Source organism: Pipra filicauda, unplaced genomic scaffold (genome assembly GCF_003945595.2).
Source record: "Pipra filicauda isolate LSUMZ 115617 unplaced genomic scaffold, ASM394559v2 scaffold176_size3548034_pilon, whole genome shotgun sequence".
Taxonomy (NCBI): Eukaryota; Metazoa; Chordata; class Aves; order Passeriformes; family Pipridae; genus Pipra; species Pipra filicauda.
In genome coordinates this window covers 2166065-2184557 of record NW_024104283.1, presented here as the reverse complement: position 1 = coordinate 2184557, position 18493 = coordinate 2166065, and the positions used below count along the sequence as shown (strand labels likewise).

General features: G+C 40.0%; 1 protein-coding gene across 2 annotated transcripts in view; it reads left to right on the top strand.

Annotated features, from left to right (window-relative positions):
* The first annotated feature begins 284 nt into the window (after positions 1–284).
* Positions 285–18493, top strand: part of SESN1 (sestrin 1) — a 78488-nt gene continuing 60279 nt past the window's right edge. Inside the window, exons 1-2 of one of the 2 annotated variants that reach the window (XM_039379815.1) lie at positions 288–594; positions 862–961. In XM_039379815.1, coding sequence (XP_039235749.1) covers positions 893–961 — 69 coding nt within the window. In that variant the 5' untranslated portion in view covers positions 288–594; positions 862–892. Of the gene's footprint in view, positions 962–18493 lie in introns of both variants that reach the window. The other variant, XM_027747886.2, reaches the window with a different exon arrangement.

Sequence of the window (18493 nt, the reverse complement as noted above, 5' to 3'; positions counted from 1 at the left end):
TAGGAGGATCCGGCGGAGCCCACCCTGCCCCGCGCTGCCTGCTGGGACATGTAGTTCCCCCCGTGCGCAGCGCCGCCTGCCGGGACACGTAGTCCTCGCTCGCGGGCGCCACTGCACTGCCCTTCAGCCGGACTACACATCCCAGCACCCCCTCCTGGCGCTGCCGCTGCCCGCCACGATTGGGCCGCCGCGAGCGAGCGCTGAGAGACGATTGGCTGATCGCCGTGCCCGTCATGCGGGCTCCCCGTGCTGGCGGAACTCCTGCCCCCCGCCCGGTGTGAGGGGTTGTCGGGGGTCCGTGGCGGCCCCGGCGGGGAGGGCTGAGGGGCGGCCCCAGCCCTGCCTCTCCCGGGGCGGCCCCTTCCCTCCATGCCCGGGGCAGGGAGGAGGAGCCGTCGGCGCCGCGAGGTGGTGGCCGCCCCTCTCTCCACCGGCAAAGGCGAAGCCGCAGCGGCGCCGCTCGCTCGGCAGCCTCGGCGCGGGAGGGCGGCGGCGGCTGTCGGGGGCACCCGGCGGGGCTGAGGCGGCGCCCGCCCGCGCTGCCCCCCATGCGGCGCGGGCAGCGGGCTCTGCGCTCGTCGTCGTCTGTGTGGGCGGGCTGGCGGCTGCCGGGAGCCCGCCATGGGGCGGCCGCGGCGGGGCTGCTGAGGAGGAGGAGGAGGAGGCGGCGGCAGGGGAGCGGCAGCCAGTCGGCCCCATGGAGGAGCGGGATGGCGAGGTGCGCTGGGACGGGCTGTGCAGCCGCGACGCCGCCGCCCGCGCCGCCGCCCTGGACACCATCGGGCAAGCCGTGCTCCGCCGCGCGGAGAGCATCGCCCCCGCCGCGGCCGCCGACGGGCTCCCGGCGCTCGCCGCCCGCGACGGGCTGGGCGAGGCGCTGGCCCGCCTGCTCATGCTCTCCAAGCGCTGCCCCTTCCCCGACGTGAGGGAGAAGAGCGAGGCGATCCTCGGCGGGGTGCAGGTGAGCGCGGCGGAACCCACCCCCTTTGACTGTGGGTCGGGGGCTCTCCCGGACCCGTCCCGCGCAGGGCACCCTCGGTTTTCTGAGGTCTGACCCGCTCTGTCAGGTTTATTCGTGCATTAATACGTGCCAAATGATCTCCCCCACCCCTCTCCCCGCGAAGAAACATTCAGAAAAGCGTTACTAAAAGGCAAGGCCCGGGGGGGAAGTGTCTCTGGAGACGTTCAAATTCCACTGGAGGCGTTCCTGTGTAACCTGCTCTAGGGGACCCTGCCTTGGCAGTGGGATTGGGCTGGATCATCTCCAGAGGTCGCTTCCAACTCTAGGTATTCTCTGGTTCTGTGAAAGAGCGTGAAGTCTTTCAGTGCAATCCGGCGGAGAGGATTTGGCAGTGAATAGCTGGAAAGTTGGGACATCCCGAAGGAAGCGCTGAAATGACAACTTGAACACTCTAGTTTCGGTCTGCGTGACCAGTGCCGCGATATTACTAGGTTACCTTTAACAGAAAAGCAGGAAGTATTAACATTCGAGGTTGCGAATTGAAAATATAAATGGGAAATTTTGGAGCATTTAAAAGCCGTGTGAGCTTCAAGGCTACTGAGCCAGAGCCTGTCAAAATTCCCTTCTTGTTTATTGGAAAATAGTTTCTCCACTGGAATCGATAGGATCCAAACAATTTTTTTTTTTTTTTTTTTTTTTTTTTACAGCTCATAGGCGGCCTAGCCAGTAGAGGATTACTTTTACTGACCTAATGCTAACAAAAGTAAATGTTACTTTGTACTCTTCCACTGTTACAATCTAATTATAGTTAGTCGCATTGCAATTCTCTTGCTCACCTCAAATTTTTGCGCAGGTCTTGAAATTCTTGTATTAATGGGTCCAGCAGCACTGCTAAAAATACTACTTGCTGGAGAATAGGAAAAGGAAATTTGGGTATTTCTTTTAATCACAACTGAATACATAGAACTATGCTTGGAGTTAGCTGCCCCATTCCCACTGTTGTGCTTTTTCTCCCTGAACGTTAACAGGTTGAATAAAGGGGAATCTAGGAAAAATAACAACAATAATAATAATATTTAAAAATATTATAGATCTAATAATTTATACATCGCATACGTATGTATTACATGAAAACCACTACATATAATAATATATGTTGAAATACATTCTGAGTTTGGATTATTGGAGCTGAAAGAGACTCTTTATTTTATCTAACTTCTCAATAGTGTGCAATGTGATAGATACAGTATAATTTATTTTGTACAGTTGAGGCTGTATGGGATGTTTTTCTCAAAGCAGATTGTATCAGTAGAAGCTGATGTTTTTCACATGGTCTATGTGAAAAGCTTGACAGCTTTTCTTTAAAAACCCAAACCAGTGAAACAAACCACCCCAAACTTGAATATTAAGTTGAAAACTTAATCTGGCACCTTTGCAACATCATTTTCCCTGTTAAAGATTCAAATGAGAAGTGAGTTTTTTACCAGTGAGAATGATGAGTCACTGGAACAGTGACTTCCCTGCTAAGGGAAGACTTGTTTTTATCAGGTTCAAGATATCAGTCTGTTCAAAGGCCAAACAGATGGTGATCTCTCACCTAAATTTTGGAGGAGGTCAGAATACATGACCTGATTACTCCCTCTTAGGTTTTTATGTATTTGAAGTTAGAGGCATGATCAACTATTAGTCTTGTTTAGAAACTTTGTTACTAGCTTTTTTTAACTAGGCAAAAAAGTTCTGGCAGAAAATATGTCCATCTTCATTAAGGAAGTGCAAGTTCAAATCCTATGGTCATAGCTGGCTTGATTAATAAAAATAGATGAGAAAGGTATAACAGATATGAAACCAGCTAAATGCACACAAGCTGCGGTAAAGGTTTAACAGCAAATTAAACAAAATAAAATCAAGCACAACATTATTTTAAGAAAATCTTTAAAAGCTGCTGCAAGAGAGATGTATTCTATATTTTATGAATAGGGTGGCAAATCTTATTTCTTGTGTCTGTACTCATAATGCAGATGTTTATTGTAATATTTGGATCCACATGTGTGGAAGAAATAATCCAATCCAAGTATTCCATTTTGGATGCTGAGAAGTATTGTCAGGTATAAAATGGTTTTCTGTTGATTACATGGCTAAGAGGAATTTTATTCAAATCTCTGCAATGAAGATGGCAGATAAAGCAAACTATTAAATATAATTATCCCATAGAACTTCTTGTGGCTTTCAGCAGTGATTCCAAAGGTAAATAGCTTAGTAACATTGTAAAAATGTGAAATTCTATTCAGAACAGCGTCAGTACTCATAGGACTAACTTGTATTACTTTAACTCCTTGTTTTGGGATACAAAACAATATTTAAGTCCACAGCAATATGTACCATTATGCTATCTAAACCTTATTCTTTGCCAGGTTATTAAATGACATAGAGCCCAAGGCAGGAGAGGCAACTTGAAATCCAAAAATTCTGCTGAGGACTGGGGCTCCCCTCCTTCTCTCTCCTGTCAGATGGTCCAAATCAGACTAGTAGTCTGAGCCTGGACTGATTTATTTTTTTTATCCTTCCCTCTCTCCCCCTCCCTCATTCCCCTCAAAATTGTAAAATGTGCTTTCTTCATCTTTCAGCTTTGCTTCCAGGATAAATCCGTGAGGAAATCCAAGATTTGAATTTTCCATGTGGTCTAATGGCTATTTCTTTCTGGGGCTGGTACCCTCATGCCCGTTGGGACAATCAGCAAATCTTTAGGCATGAGCAACTGTGCTGCTGGTGTTTTTGCAGCTTTGTGTCTGGAGCAAGTTGGTAGAATGCATTATATGGCTGGTGTGAGCTGCAGGCTTGGCAGCAGCCTGTGTCAGCGTGGCATCCCTCTAAGCCTGCCTTTGTTACGGTCTTTTTTTTTTTTTTTTCCTTTTCTGGATAAAAAGTCCTCTGATATGTGGTGGAATGCTAAATGTGCAACTTTCTTCTTTGCTATTAAAAATAGCATTATTAATGCTATTATTAATAAATAGTATAAGAATTTATAAAAATTAATTTTTGCCTAGCATAAAGTCCTGTTGTTCTGACTTACGTTCAGGATATTGAGTTTCTTATTGTAGGTTATATATATATTTATATATAATAATATATACATTTAGCCTTTTAGAATATATCTAATTTCTCATTTAGGTTAGACAAGTTGTTTTTGTAAGTTATTACAAAGACAATATCAGCAAACTAGTCTTCTTTTTTTCATTAAAATTTCCTTACTTTTGTTCATAAAAGCAAGGTCCTCAAGCCACTTTGACCAAATAGATAATTAAAAAAAATATTTTATAAATATTTAAATTACCATGCTTTAACGAAGTGAAAAGTATTTGAATGTTTGCATTTGAAAATATTTGAGTATTTTTTTGAGCTAAAACCCCAAATACATATCATGGCTTTAGATAACTTCTTGCACACGTAGTATTTTGCAAGCATTTATACCATACTGCTTATGACCTTGCAGAATAGCCTGTCATTCCACCTAATATGCTAGGTGTCTGCACACCAACACAAATACATTGGGAAAGAACAGCAGAGGAATGTCTAAACAAGTGATTATTAAAAGTATTCTGCCAACCTCCATCGGATCAATTAGATTTATGAGACTGGAATATAAATACTAGGTGTATGTCTGTAGCTGGAGAAGAACCACTGAAAGTGTGAGATTTGGTAGCTAAAATCTCTTGTAACCATCCAGTGGAAAAGACTGAGCAGGATGTATTGCTCTTCTGGGGATGTAATTCGTAAAAATAGCTTTTTGTGCAAACAAAGAGAATGCATAGATGGGAGACAGGTTCTGCAGGTGTGACAAGATGTCACCATACATAGGATAAAAGATGACAGAGCAGCAGAATAAAACCCATAAATGTCAAAAAGCTTAGTGTGTAAAGCGTGGCTGGAGACAAATACAAGGAAGAAAGAAACTAATCTCAACCTCTAAGAAGTAATGTAGTTATACCAAACCCTTGCACTGAAGAGGAAAATTAATAATGAAAACAATAACTTTGCTCTCTATTGATCTTTTCATTGATGTAAACAAGAGAGACATACAGAAAATGGGAAACCCTATGTTGCTGAAGATGCAAAGTGCACAAAGATACATGAATAAAGCTGGGATGGTCAAAAACATAAGAAGGTATAGCTAAAGTGAATATTGAAAGAAAGTAAGAAATAAAAGATCCACAAATTAATGGATTAACAGATAATGCTGAGGTGATTGAAATGTTTTGTTTTTTTTTTTTTTTGAAATGGCTAATCCAGGCAGTGTAGTCAAGAGCCATGATAAAAGCATAAATAGTACCTTCCTAGGCTAGGAGGGGGGGGGAAATACCTATAGGTTGCTTGGATAAGCAACAGATTTTCAGTCTGGTAGGGCCTGATGAAATTAATTCCAAGATGCTTAAAAAACCCAACTTAGCTGAAGCAATCTCATATAGTGGATTGCGGTCTCGAGATGGTGGAGGGAAGTAGCAGACTCGAAAAGATTAATTGGAGCATACCTCTTCAGTGTGGGCTAAGTGGGATGGGATGAAGATGAAACTGATGGATTTTAGCTTTAGCTCAAAGAAAAGATACTGGACCAGTGGTGAAACACATTTTTAGCGACTATGAGAAGTTGAGTAACAGCCAAACCAGACTTTTCCAGGATAAAATCTTTTAAATCCAGCATTGCTACTACTTTTATGATGGAGTAACAGGCCTTGTGGTGCAGAGAGATTCTATAATGTTAATAGGTTGTTGCATTGGAGTCCTCAATGTTCACATAATATTCTTATTAACAAGCTAGGGAATTATGATCTATAAACTACCCTGTAATGAGTAAAATTAGCTGGAAAACCATACCCAGAAGGCAAGTGAGGCCAGGTAACAAGTACTTGGTACAGACTCTACAAGGTCCCGTCCAACACAATCTTGAGTAACAAATTTTTACACTTTGTTGAATTGTAGATTACAAGCTGAGAGGGAGAGTAAGAATACTGGAGAACAGCCATATAATATAAAATTATTTTAATAGTTTATGTGAGCTTGTATAATCTAGTCCTCTGATTTTTTTTGTGAAGAAAGTTTGAAGTATTTAGTGTTGGTATGGTTGGCTAAAAGGAGGCTAAGACAATATTTTCCCAAATAAATGGGGGCTGGAAGGGATGAAAAGACTGCTGCAAAAAGGAAGGAAACATGAGCTAGAGTGAATGATCAATGGATGTAAATTTCAGAAAGACTTGAGTTAGATGTTTGGGGAAAATTTCAAGGTTGGGATAGTAAAGCATGTCATGTTCATCACTAGAACTCTCTTTGTCTAAACTGTTCTTAAAAATCAGTCAGGAGCAGTATGCTTATTTGATCTCTCCCTGGGAAAGGCAGAAGAACATTAACTGTTTTATTTTTCTTTCCAGCCTCTTTTTCTGTGTTTTATGTTGGTAACTACTTGGAGGCACTTTGAGCACTAAGTCTTTGGTCCTTTGGTCTCCAAGACTGTATTTACCAGACAGGTAGCGCTGAAACTTGTGATCTGGAACCCATCTCTTATATAAAAGCATCAGCTGGGCTTGGGGGGGGGCTTTGAGTGCCTCTTTGTTTTCTCAGGCCTACTGCTCTGGGGGATAAATGTAACAGAATTCCATAGTTTGCTGAGGGCTGTTACAGCACAGAAGAGAGGGGTCATGTCAGCAGCCAGATATATCCGTCTTACAACCTTCAGGCACTGATTGTGATCTAGGCTTGCTTGGCAGTGGACATAGAATGGAATGTCCTTACATTTCCAAATCCTGTCAAAACACTTGTATGGGTTTAAATGAAATGAACATCCAGAAAGGTCGAGAAGACTTCTAGTCACAGCCAAAGCAGACATCATGTCCTCTTCCTCTGCCACAGTGGTAGGACAAATAAAGCCAGGAGAGGAGGTATTGATTCTCGTGTGTGTGTGTTCATAAAGGATAAGATAGGAGTTATTTTCCTCTTTCATTGCTAGATTTTTTTCTAGCAATGTGAAGTCACAGGAGAGTTCGCTCTTTGCTTTGTGGATGCTCCATGTTTGAGCTCTGTGGTGCATGCTTGTTAAGAGTAATAAGGGTGAAACTTAATTATGATCCTTGCTCTCAAATGGTTAATGACTGATATTACAGAAGACTGGCTAACTTTTGAAATCTTTAATCTGCTTTTGGAGTAATCTTTGATAAATGACTTTATCTGAAGTCTTTTTTTAGTTTTCATGCACAGCACAAGTAACTTTCTTAAGTGAACTTTGAGATCTGTAGCTAGGCGCATCTGTTAAATTGTGGGATTGCTTTTGTCCAAGTGAATTTGCCTGTGTCCTGCTGCATGATAGGGATGTTGCCCTGTGATGTTTACTGTTGGTCAGTCACCATAGAAATGTATCTCAGATGAAATTTATTGTCTGTTGAAGCTTATGAATTTAAATATAGTATCTTCACTGGTGGTGATGAATTTGAACCATCTGGAAGCAGACTAGTTTCCCTGCACAGTGCCAGTACCCAAATTGGTTTCTGTTTCCCATAGTACTCTTACATAAAGTGAATTAAAGCGTCCTTTTTTGTGAGTTCACCCCATAGCAAAAGTCTGTTCTGTCTCTTCCAGCGATTAGGTGGAATGGATTTGATTAATTATTGTAGGGTGCTCCCTTCAAAATTCACATGTTGCTTTACCAGATCACTAGTTTAGAAAACATCTTGTCTTTTAGGGTATTTTTGAGGTGTTCAGATACTCTTGCTTTTCTCATTATTGGGAGAGATTACTGAAGTACTCGCATGATGCACTTAAATGATTAGTCTTATTTACAGCTTCTGCTACCTCCTCAGTATTTATTGTAAACATATTCTGATGATGGTCTGTATCACATGTGTGGGGCAAGACTGGCTGGAGAAGTTAAGGCAGAAGACTTAATCTTGATGTGTCAGGGAGTATTCTGAGCAGGGCTGCGAACATATTTCTTAAAAAACTTAAATTGTCAATAGTACTTAAGGTTGCGTTATCTGCCTCCTTGCTCTTTCAGCCTATTTGCATCCTTTCTTCAGGCTTCAGGCAGTTGAGAGAGATGAAGTGAAATTTTCTTTTGTTGAGCTTGTCAACAGCAGAATTGCCTGACCTTGGAAATGTCTTTGGTTGGAATAAAGAGGTGCTTGAAAACAGTGGAGGTTCTCAAAGTGATTTGAAGTAAGGTATCTGGGCCACTTCTAATGCTGTTTCTGTGTTTGGAGCCATTCCATAATTTTCTATGCTAACTGTATGCCAATCTTCTTGTATGGAAATTAGTTTTGCTTAGTCAACTTTTTCTTATAATTGTTTGGAATAACTTGATCTGTAAATTTATGAGTTTATGTGAATTGATTTTCAGGGCATCATAGCTAGAATTTTTATTTACAAAAGAACTGAGGAGTGAAGCATACGTTTGATAATATTATCTTGGTTGGTTTTTATTTTTTGGCTGCATTTGAAGTGCTTTAAACTGAAGAAATTGAACTAAAACGTTTCCTTATCTCTTACTGATTAGTAATGAGGTAAGCGACTATAGGGTGTACATCGGTGACTTAGGTAAAAAGGTCTGTTTCCTGTCTTTTTTTTAATAGGAGGTAATATCTAGAGATCTGTAGAAACCAGAAATGCTTCAGCTTGAATGCATTTTGTAAATAACAGCATCTGTTCTCCTGACCTAGCACTTGCTAAGTCATACGAGCTTTTTTTTGGATTTTTTTTTTTAAATTTTCTTTTGCTTCTGCTTCTCTTTCTAGAGGTAATTCTAGAAGTTGGCTGTTCATTTCAAGTCAGAGCTGGAGATGATCCTTTCCAGTCTACACTCCTGTATGCTACTGTCAACTTAGATGTTTATCTTAAATTATTTTTCTCACTCTGAGACTAATAGTCTGTGGGTAGAAGTGATCCTTCCCCTCTCTGCATTGACTTTGCTAGAAGTTCTGCTCTTCCTTAAGTTGCCAAAAAGCCAATTTATTTTTACTTGAATCTTAAATATTTTTTTTTCCTATTTAGTATGTAAATAACTGTCTTCATTTTAGGGTCTTGGCATACATTTGGATGCTTTTTGCTCACATATGAAAAAATTTTATGCATCTTGAGGAGATGTTCAAGCAAAGTGAGAAGCACTAAGAATTTGAAAGGGTTTATAAATTAGCATACGATGTGCAAAACAAATTAGCTTATGGTATTAAGTAAAAAAAAAAAGTATGGGCTCCTAGGTTGTGTAAGATAATACATCTTCTATTAGCTAACTCAAAATAAAATTACATTGTCTCACTGTGACAAATGTAAAGTGAGCACTGAAGAAATACTTGCTGTTTTATCTTCTTACTCTTGACTTTTTCTTCAGGTCAGGGTTTCTCCTTTTAAAATAAACACAGTGGAAAAGTACTGAATATACCATTGTGGGCCAGAAAAAATAGTTTTGAAAGCTTGAGTATATTTTCCTGTGGATACTGAGTGTTTAAATTTCCAAAAATATGGTTGCTGTCAGTATGGTTTTCTATTCCAGTAAATTGTTTACAGTTTAAGGGGGATGGGAGGGTGGGAATAGCTTAGGTCTCTCTTCAGAAATCAAGTGAAAGATGGAAATCTTCACTTGGAGCTACATACATAAATTAAATCCAAAAAGTTAAGTGGTGGTTTTTTTCTTGTTTACTGCTTTCTTGATGTTTCCAGTGACTTTGACTTTGGTTTTTTTTCTTTGTCTTTTTTTTTTTTTCTGGAAAGCTTAGGTTAGATGCCTGCCAAAAGTCGGTTTGGGAAGGTGAACTGGTTTAGTTCTATTTAAACCTAGTAAACAATTAACCATTTTCCTTACTTCAGCTTTATGTAGAAACTAAGCTTGTTCTTTCAAGTAATTTTGGGTTAAAAGTATCAACCAATGTTGTGTTCTAATGCCTGAATATTATCCCAAAATACATTGAGCTCGTATTTTAAAAATAGAGGTGATGGTACTTATGTCATGTAATCTGATATGTGTCCTCCTGGGCAACTACAGGAACTTACTTTCAATTCAGACATTGTACTAAAGGATAGCACAGTGCTTCTGAAAACATGTGGTTGGTTTTTTACTGTAAATTAATTAGACATTGTAACTATTTTTCTCTATTCTGTGCTCTCTGGAATCAATAATAAGGTTTTCTTGGTGTCAGGTCTTTCCTGGCAAGTCCTTTGTCTACCTAAATAGCTGACTGGCTTTGTGGGCCTAAGTTTTCAGACTGAAGGTATAGTACCCTCTTAGTTAAATTTCCCTTCTGGGATATTTTTGCTTGCTATTGAATTGGGTTTAAGCAATTTTCTTCCAAAACAGGATTTTGTTTTAAGAATTCCTTAACTCCCAGAGAGTAAACATGAAATAATATGATATTTGTTAAAAGGCAGAACAACCTTCCTTATTTAAAGCTCTAAAACCTTTCCTGTGTGCCTTTTTTTTTTTTTCTTGTGGGGAGGAGAACCTCTTTTCTGAAAGATTTTTTTCCATTGCAGCTTGTTGCTGAGCCTCCACTGTTCCTGGTGTTTTGGTGCAACAAAACTTTTAGCTTTAAAATGCAGCCTGTTTGCCAACACCACATTCCACTTGGATTAAGCTGTTAGTTGGATTTTCAATTTCTATAAGTTTTAAACTAGATTCACACTGATTTCCATATAGAAGAAAGACTGAAGAGAGGAGAAGTTCTTCTCAGTCTTTCTCTGAATTTCGAATCAATGGTGAGTGCAAATTTGTGTTGGTTTAACAGTACTAAATATTTGGCAGCTGCCACGCACAAAATGTGTTCCGAAGCTCATCATGTTAGGAAGATAAGTCCTTACCAGGACAAGATTGCTTTTGATATTTGCCCTACCATCATATGTATCCATTCTGTCCTTCCCACTTGTGTTACAGAAAAGGTTTTGGAAGCCTTATAACTTTACCCAGATTACTTTTTTTTTAAGAGTTACATTTATAATGGTTGCTTGTATTTACATAGAAACTGATGTATAAATAGTGTTGTATAAGAGAGGCTTAATTCTGACATTTTTATTGCTGTTGTTCTGTTCCAGGATGCAAGAAAATAAACCAAATGGAAATGTTTTTGTCTGGCTTTTAGAAGGCATACTGGTATCTTGGTTTGTAGTGTTCTGCTTTTCTATCTATTCATAACATGACAGCTCTGGTGGATATTGTCTGGAATCTGTCAGAAGAGTATGTGTAAATCGGGAAGGTCGAGTGTTGCTTCTCTTTCCTTCATTTCTTGGTGTCAGGACTTTCTGTTAAAAGATTTTAGTTTTTGAGTAAGGTTTCATTCAGAATGAACACATGACAGTTTTGTCAAGATATGAACTGGGTATGCCATCATTTTTCTGAAATACTATGTACTAGAATTATATTAGGAAAAAAACACCTCACTTTTTTTTTCTTTATATGTAGTTGGTTTTGGCAGCTATAAGGAGATGTCTTCTTGATTCTGTAATAAACATACAAATCTATTTCATCATGTGTTTTCCTAACTTTGACAGAAAAATGAATACTGATCTTTGCACTATGTACTACTTGAATATTTGTTTAAAATCAGAGTGGACAATCCAACTTGTAAAAATCATCGAGTCCCTTTGCTATTCAAAACTTCCAAGAAATGTAAGTAGAAATCAAATTGGAAAGAGCATATGCTGGAAGTTGTTGTTACGTATATACAGTATGATAAGATAGGCAATCTAACGAAGACCTAAGTCTAAATTCTTAAGCCAAGCATAATTTCTTTCATTTTGAAATAGCACTGAGGGATTTTAGTAGGGATAATATTATGTGAAATTTCTTCTCCTTCTGTATGTAACAGAATAATATAATTTAATAGCCTCGTTTGAGACTTGATTCCTTTTTCTGGTGCAACAGTAGATTCTGATGCTCACTGAAATCAAAGACTCCATCTCTTAGAGATTAAGATAGTCTTAATCTGGATAATAGAGCCTGTAAACTACTTTCTCTTCAAAATGAGTGATACCTTTTACATAGTTTGTGCTTTTGAACATTGAACTCTAGGAAATATTGAACTCTGAGACTTCGAGATGGCAAGGGGAAGCTTCTTGTAAGAAGTTACTGGAATTCTTAACAATTCTGAAGATTGAGAATGAATGAAGACTTTAACCAGCATGCTGTATAATATTCTGTTGCAACAATCTGATTATAAGCAAATATAGAAGACAAACAGCTATTATGTCTTTGTGGCAGTTGCTTTCCTTCATTTAATTAGATGGGATAATGACTGTTCGCAGAGTATGGTCTGATTTGGAAATCCACTCATCTGCAGTAGAATATCCTAAAGGGAATATTCTTATTATTGAAGTAAATTCTAAAGTTCTAGAAATATCTTACAGCAATCTTTTTCATTTCTCTCTTGTAGTGGAAATGAAGTGTAGGAAATGTGTGAGGCGGGATATTTGATAAAGAATGTTTTGGGCTTTTCTTCCGCCTTGGTTCTGCATTTGTATTGGGTTTGCATGGCAAGGTTTTGGTAGCGGGGCAGCTACAGGGGTGGCTTCTGTGAGAAGCTGATAAAAGCTTCCCCCATGTCTCTGATAGATTCAACACCAGCCAGCTCCAAGATGGGCCTGCCACGGGCCGAGGCTGAGCCCAGCAGTGATGGTGGTAGCACCTCTGGTGTAATGTATTTAAGAAGGGGAGAAAGAAAACCCCGGGTAACAGGAACTGCAGTCAGAGAAGAGAGAAGTGAGAATATATCAGAAGAACAACTCTGCAGGCGCCGAGGTCAGTGGAGGAGAGGGAGGAGGTGTTCCAGGCACCAGAGCAGAGATTCCCCCATAGTGCAGACCATGGTGAGGCAGCTGTGCCCCTCAGGTCCATGGTGGAGCAGGTCTCCGCTGGCAACCTTTGGAGTACTCCATGCCAAAGCAGGCTCCTGAAGGAGGCTGAGACCTTGTGGAAAGCTGTGCTGAAGGAGACTCCAGGCAGGACCTGTGGCCATCTGGAGAGAGGAGCCCACATTGGAGCAGGTTTGGTGGCAGGGCTTCTGACCCTGTAGGGGACCCATGCTGGAACAGCGTGTTCCTGAAGGAACAGGTCCCATGGAAGGTACCCATACTGGAGCAGTTTGTGAAGAACTGTAGCCCATGGAAAGAACTCACTTAGCAGAAGTTTCTGGAGACCTGTCTCTTGTGGGAGGGACCCCACAGTGGAGCAGGGGAGGAGGGAGCAGCAGAGACAATATGTAATAACCTGACTGCAACCCCCATTCCCTTGTTCCCCTGTGTTGCTGGGAAAGGGGAGATAGAGAAAACTGTGAGAGAAGTTAAGCCCAGGAAGAAGGTGTGAGGGGGAGTAAGGTGTTTGAAGATTTGGTTTTATTTCTCATTATCTTACTCTGATTTGATTGTTAATAAATTAAGTTAATTTCTCCAAGTTAGGTCTGTTTTGCCCACAACGGTTACTGGTGAGTGATCTCTCCTTGTCCTTGCCTTAACCGGTGAGCTTTTTGTTATTATTCTCTCTCCCTGGACAGCTGAGGAGGGAGTGATAGAGCAGCTTTGTGGGCACCTGGTGTCCAGCCAGGGTCAACCCACCACAGTATTTGAGCTAGTTCTTTGGTGTGTTTTTTTGAGAGTGAAGTTCAGAATTTGCTGTGATATCAGTGTTTGCTTGGTTGTTACAAAGCTGACTGGTGTCTCAAAATAAAAACTTTCTGTGAAAATGTACTACTTTTAACAAAGTGTTTGCGGGGGAAGATTTCCTCAGTAATAAGTGAAAGTCCCATGAAGACCAGAAAGAAATGTACACTTAGAATAGCCAAAAGCTTTGAGCATGAAGGTCTCACATTCAAGTCTATACTTTGCCCCTCTCAGATAAGTAATTTGAGAGGGCAGTTGAACAAAGTAGAACTTCTTAAGCAGTAGAAATTTCATGTTTTCTTTTAAAGCAGTAAAAATGTTACATTTGCCTTGGATATAGGAGTATCTCATTTAAGCATGAGTGGGATCTGGACTAGACTGGAGTTTGAAACCTGGTCTATCTCATCTCAAAACTTGACTTGGAGAAATAAGTACCTGGAGAAATAAGTAACCGAGGTCTTAAAATTTCATCAAGTTAGGAAAAAGCACCTGTTGTCCAGCTGCTGTGAAATTCATTTGCCCTCAGTCCAAAACTGCTTTAGATTAAAGCCAAAGCAGTGAGGAAGCTTTGAAGGCCCTGTGAGGTGGGGTGAAGGATTTTACCTAAGTAGTTGTAATCCAGTTTTTAAATAAATGGAGTTCAACAACAATTTTGGTGAAGACTGAAACATGCTAAAATAATTTTCCCAATCATAACTTTTAGTATTTACCTTCAGTTTCTTTTTAAAACACTTCTAAATATGTTAACTTCAGAAAACTAGGATGGAGTACAAGTTTACATGGCTTTTTGAAACTTCAGCTTCTGGGATCTTTTTTTGAAGGGAGGGGGGGAATATGTTGTGCTACAGAAAATAAGTCAGATTTTTTTTTTTGTACCACAAGAGCAAGGCATTTTTTCTTTATTCAGATGAAACTTATTATGATATTAAACACATCTGTTTATTAGATTGTTGTGGATGGATTTTTGGTTTTGGTTCTTTTTTTCCTTTATTTTTTTTTCTGAAAAGTTTAATTTTGAACTGGAGTATCTATTGTCTTAGCAGCAGTATTTTGGCCACCTATACTGTCGCATTTGCAGAGGGAACTGCTTTACTGAGGACAGTTACATTATTACTATCTGATAATCTAATAATTATAGATGACAAATAAACCAGCAGGTACTTCATTAAGAGTGTTGTGTACAACATACAATTTTGACATTATCCTGAAAAAAATCTTAATATTATTCATGGGAGTATCCCTGAATTAACACAACTACTGCTCGTGTGTGCTAAAGTGAAGCATATGTGAGCTTGCAGTGTTGAGGCTGTGTGCTGGCTGGTCTGTCCCAAAGCCTCTTAATACCTGGCTGCAGGATTCCCTTTCAAAACATTCTTAGTACTTCCATTTATTATAAACAATCCTGTGTCTCCTTTTAGAGATTTCAGGTTCCCTAGAGTTTGTGATCACTGTGGCAAACTGACACTCACGCTTGCCTCTTAATCTGAAAAGCTGCATCTTGAGTAGAGACATGCAGGAAGCATGTTTTGGGTGTCAAATGAATGCAGCTGCAGTGTTTTCAGGACTAAATTGGCTCATTGTGGGCTACCAGGTGTGCCACTTACCACAGCAGTAAATAGATATAAGTCCACAACAGTTCAATTAGCTTAAGCAAGCTCTTCTTCACTTGTGCATGCTTCACAGAATGCCACATGGAATGAACTTAAGCTGATGGACCCACTCCAGAAAGATGTAATGAATTTGAAGGAACACTTGGGGGAGACTTCATGTCTCATGTTTTGTTTCCAGTTTTTTGACTTGTTTGAAGTAACATCAGTGTGAATTGAGATCTATTATTCTAAAATTCTTGAAAGATGAAACTTTTGTCCTTATTGCCTTATGCTATTTCTGGTTACAGAATAGTAACATGAAAGCTTCTTGACATAGGGCATATTTTTAGGTATTTTTGTTGATGATAGTATCTTGCTAGTTTTCTTTAGAAATAATGTAATTGTAACTGACTGATTTCTCTAGCTAGATATGAAAGCAATGATGAGTGATACAGGTATAGGAAAGGGAAATGAAGAGCATGCATGAATGAGAAGTTGGTGATAGTAGGTGAATCAGCAGTTTATATATTACTTATGAATGCTCACCACTTTGTTCAAGGGGCATGCCTATTTTTATTTTATGATTGTCAGAATTTCAGTTTTATAATATATTTACCTTCAGCTGAAATGTCCTAAATTGTATCTCTGTAGTGTTAATCAAGACTTCACATCAACATGTCTTTAGAAAAGCAAAACGGAAAGAAGGTACTAGCTGTTAGAATTCACCTCTTCTAAACACAGGATGCGTATGTTCCCACATACTAAAAAAAAATCCAACCCCCAAATCAACAACAAAAAAATCCCCTACTCAACTATCGTGATGTTTTAATTGTTGAAACAATTGGGGTCAAAAAGCTGAGGTCTGTGGAGGAAATCAGTCGTGAGTATGTACGATGGTGTCTTCTATTGCTGTTTGTGGCACAGACTGTCCCTCATCTAATGAGAAAATACTAGGTGAAAAGAATAGCCATAGTCAGTCTGTTTTCTTTTTCTGAAGGGTCTAGCAAGGACCTTTCTGAAGGACCTTGAGGGAAATGAAATTGTCAGAGAACTTAGGTGAATAACTCCTAACTTTTATTTTGAGCTTACCAATGACATATTTTAAACTAGCACATGGCAGCTGACTAACTTTCTAAGGGTAGATTCTACAAAAGAGTAGATTTTAGTTGGGAGGAAAGGGCTGACATTCAGTGTTTTGGGACTTTTTAGTTCTTATTAAACAAAACCCATGAGCATGTTTAAGCTATCTCTAGACTAAAATAAATTTTTCTGCTGGACTCTATTATCTAAAGTAAAATCATGTGTTGTGTGGTAGTGTTGCCATTTGTTACTTTTTTTTTTCTAATATGAGCAGATTAAAACTACTGCATTTTCCAGGCTAAAATCTATTTAAATACCATTAATTGTCCACTATTATAAAGAAAGATAGTAAAGAAGATAATTGTTTGCCATTGGCAGTCCGTGCTTGCTAGAAGAAACTATGTTACTTTCTGTGTGAATGTGGTGCATTACACAGGAGTTACTCAGGCATGCTCAGAGGGACCCTGACAGTGAAACTTCCTGGCAGCATTTTAGCTTTTATCCTGCTGTATGACTTGGTGGCAAGGCTCCATCCAGCGGGAAGGGTGCTTTACTTAGTTCAGCCCTGGCTGTAGCAATGACCCAACAGACTGTATGTGTCCCCAAAGTTTTAATACCAGTCTTGAATGCATCAGAATGTAGGTGGTATTTCTAACTGAAGAAGGAGGGGAAAGACCTTGTGGCCTTCTAGATGAAAATAAAATACTCTTCAAATTGTTTCAATTCCTTTACTGTATGTATGCAACAGAAAGAGTTAACACAGTTTGTATCTTTGAGGTGTTTTCATATGCAATACTCTAGTGTTTCTTACGATTTCTTACTGTTTCTTACAGCCTCCTGCAGGTGAATGGTAATTCAGCCATTTGGTATACATTCAGATCATGTTTGTGACAGAGCTCACTATGCAGTACTTTCATGGAAGAGTTTGTCCTTGCTTTGTTTGAGATATATCGTTCACAATAACAATAAGAGGTGAGGTTCTGCAACAGATGGCACTGTAGGAAAAGGTAACCCTAACAGGAAAAAGTTGTCCCTATAGCAGAATGTCAGCTTAAAAATTGAAAGTTGGAATCATCTAGATAGATTCAACTTCTGGTAGGTGCTAGCCACCAGAATGCTTTGCTTTTCAAACCTAATGTTTTTATAGTACAGCTGATGGGTTTTTGTTTGATTTTTTTTTTTTTTTTTCATAGAATAAGATCTCTTCAGATTTCTGGCACTTATAGTCACCAATATGGGAATTCCCTGTCCTGTATTATTCAGCAAGACAAAGGTTCTGATATTATTCAGCAAGCCAAAGACTCTGTGCAGTCCAAAGAAAGGAAATGAGTTCATGAAGCTTGTGTTTCTGCCCCAGCTTAGAGCTTCAAAACCCGAGATCCTCCTAGCCCTGTAGCTAAAGTCAGTGAGCATCTAGGCAGAACCTCATCAGGTGCTCAGCCATGAATAAGGGTGTTTCAGGTTTGGCAGTGGGCAATAGTTCCACGCCTATGCTCAAGTAAGCTCACTCTGGATCCAGAGATTAAATATTTCCCTCTATCTCCTCTCAGGGCTTGCAGAACATGGTGTTCTTGGAGCATGTTTACTGAAGACCTATCAGATGGGCTTTGCACAAAACAAACCAGAGCTACCCCTCCCACTCCTGAGTAATAGCTTAGTGGTTAGAGCATTCCCAAAGAGTGAGGACTCTAGGTTCAGCACCTTTTCTCCCTGAGGTGATTCGAAGTCATGCCCCTTACATGCCTAGGCTCCCAAGAGGAAAGAATTGGGCTATCTTTTGCTCTAATTTCTGGGATAGTGAACACCTTAAGAATTGTATGTAAAGGAGGACTAGCACAACTGGAAGTGCTGACAGTGTTGCCATCATTAAATATCTTAACTTTGTTTAGGGAGGAGAAGGTGAAATCACCTTGAGTTTATTAATGACTTGGACTTGGCCTCTGTCTTAAGTGATCTAACTGCTGAGGTGAGAGCACCAGTCTCTGGGCTTGAGGTTGTGGTCTTGAATAAATGCTGTTGCTTTTGGTGGTGGGCAGAAAGCTCTAGCACAGTGGGAGACTGGACTGAAGATGCACTCCTGTCTTCAGTGCTTCCCGTTGGCTAACTTAGGTGAGTTCCAATTTGGCTTGCAGGTTTTTTTGAGTGCTGGTTAAGGTGCATTACCCTCCTCTATTTTTGTATAACTGTAATAGGTAAAACTTTTGTGTTCCTGGGTAATAGACTGAAGTGTGATCTTTGCTAAGAG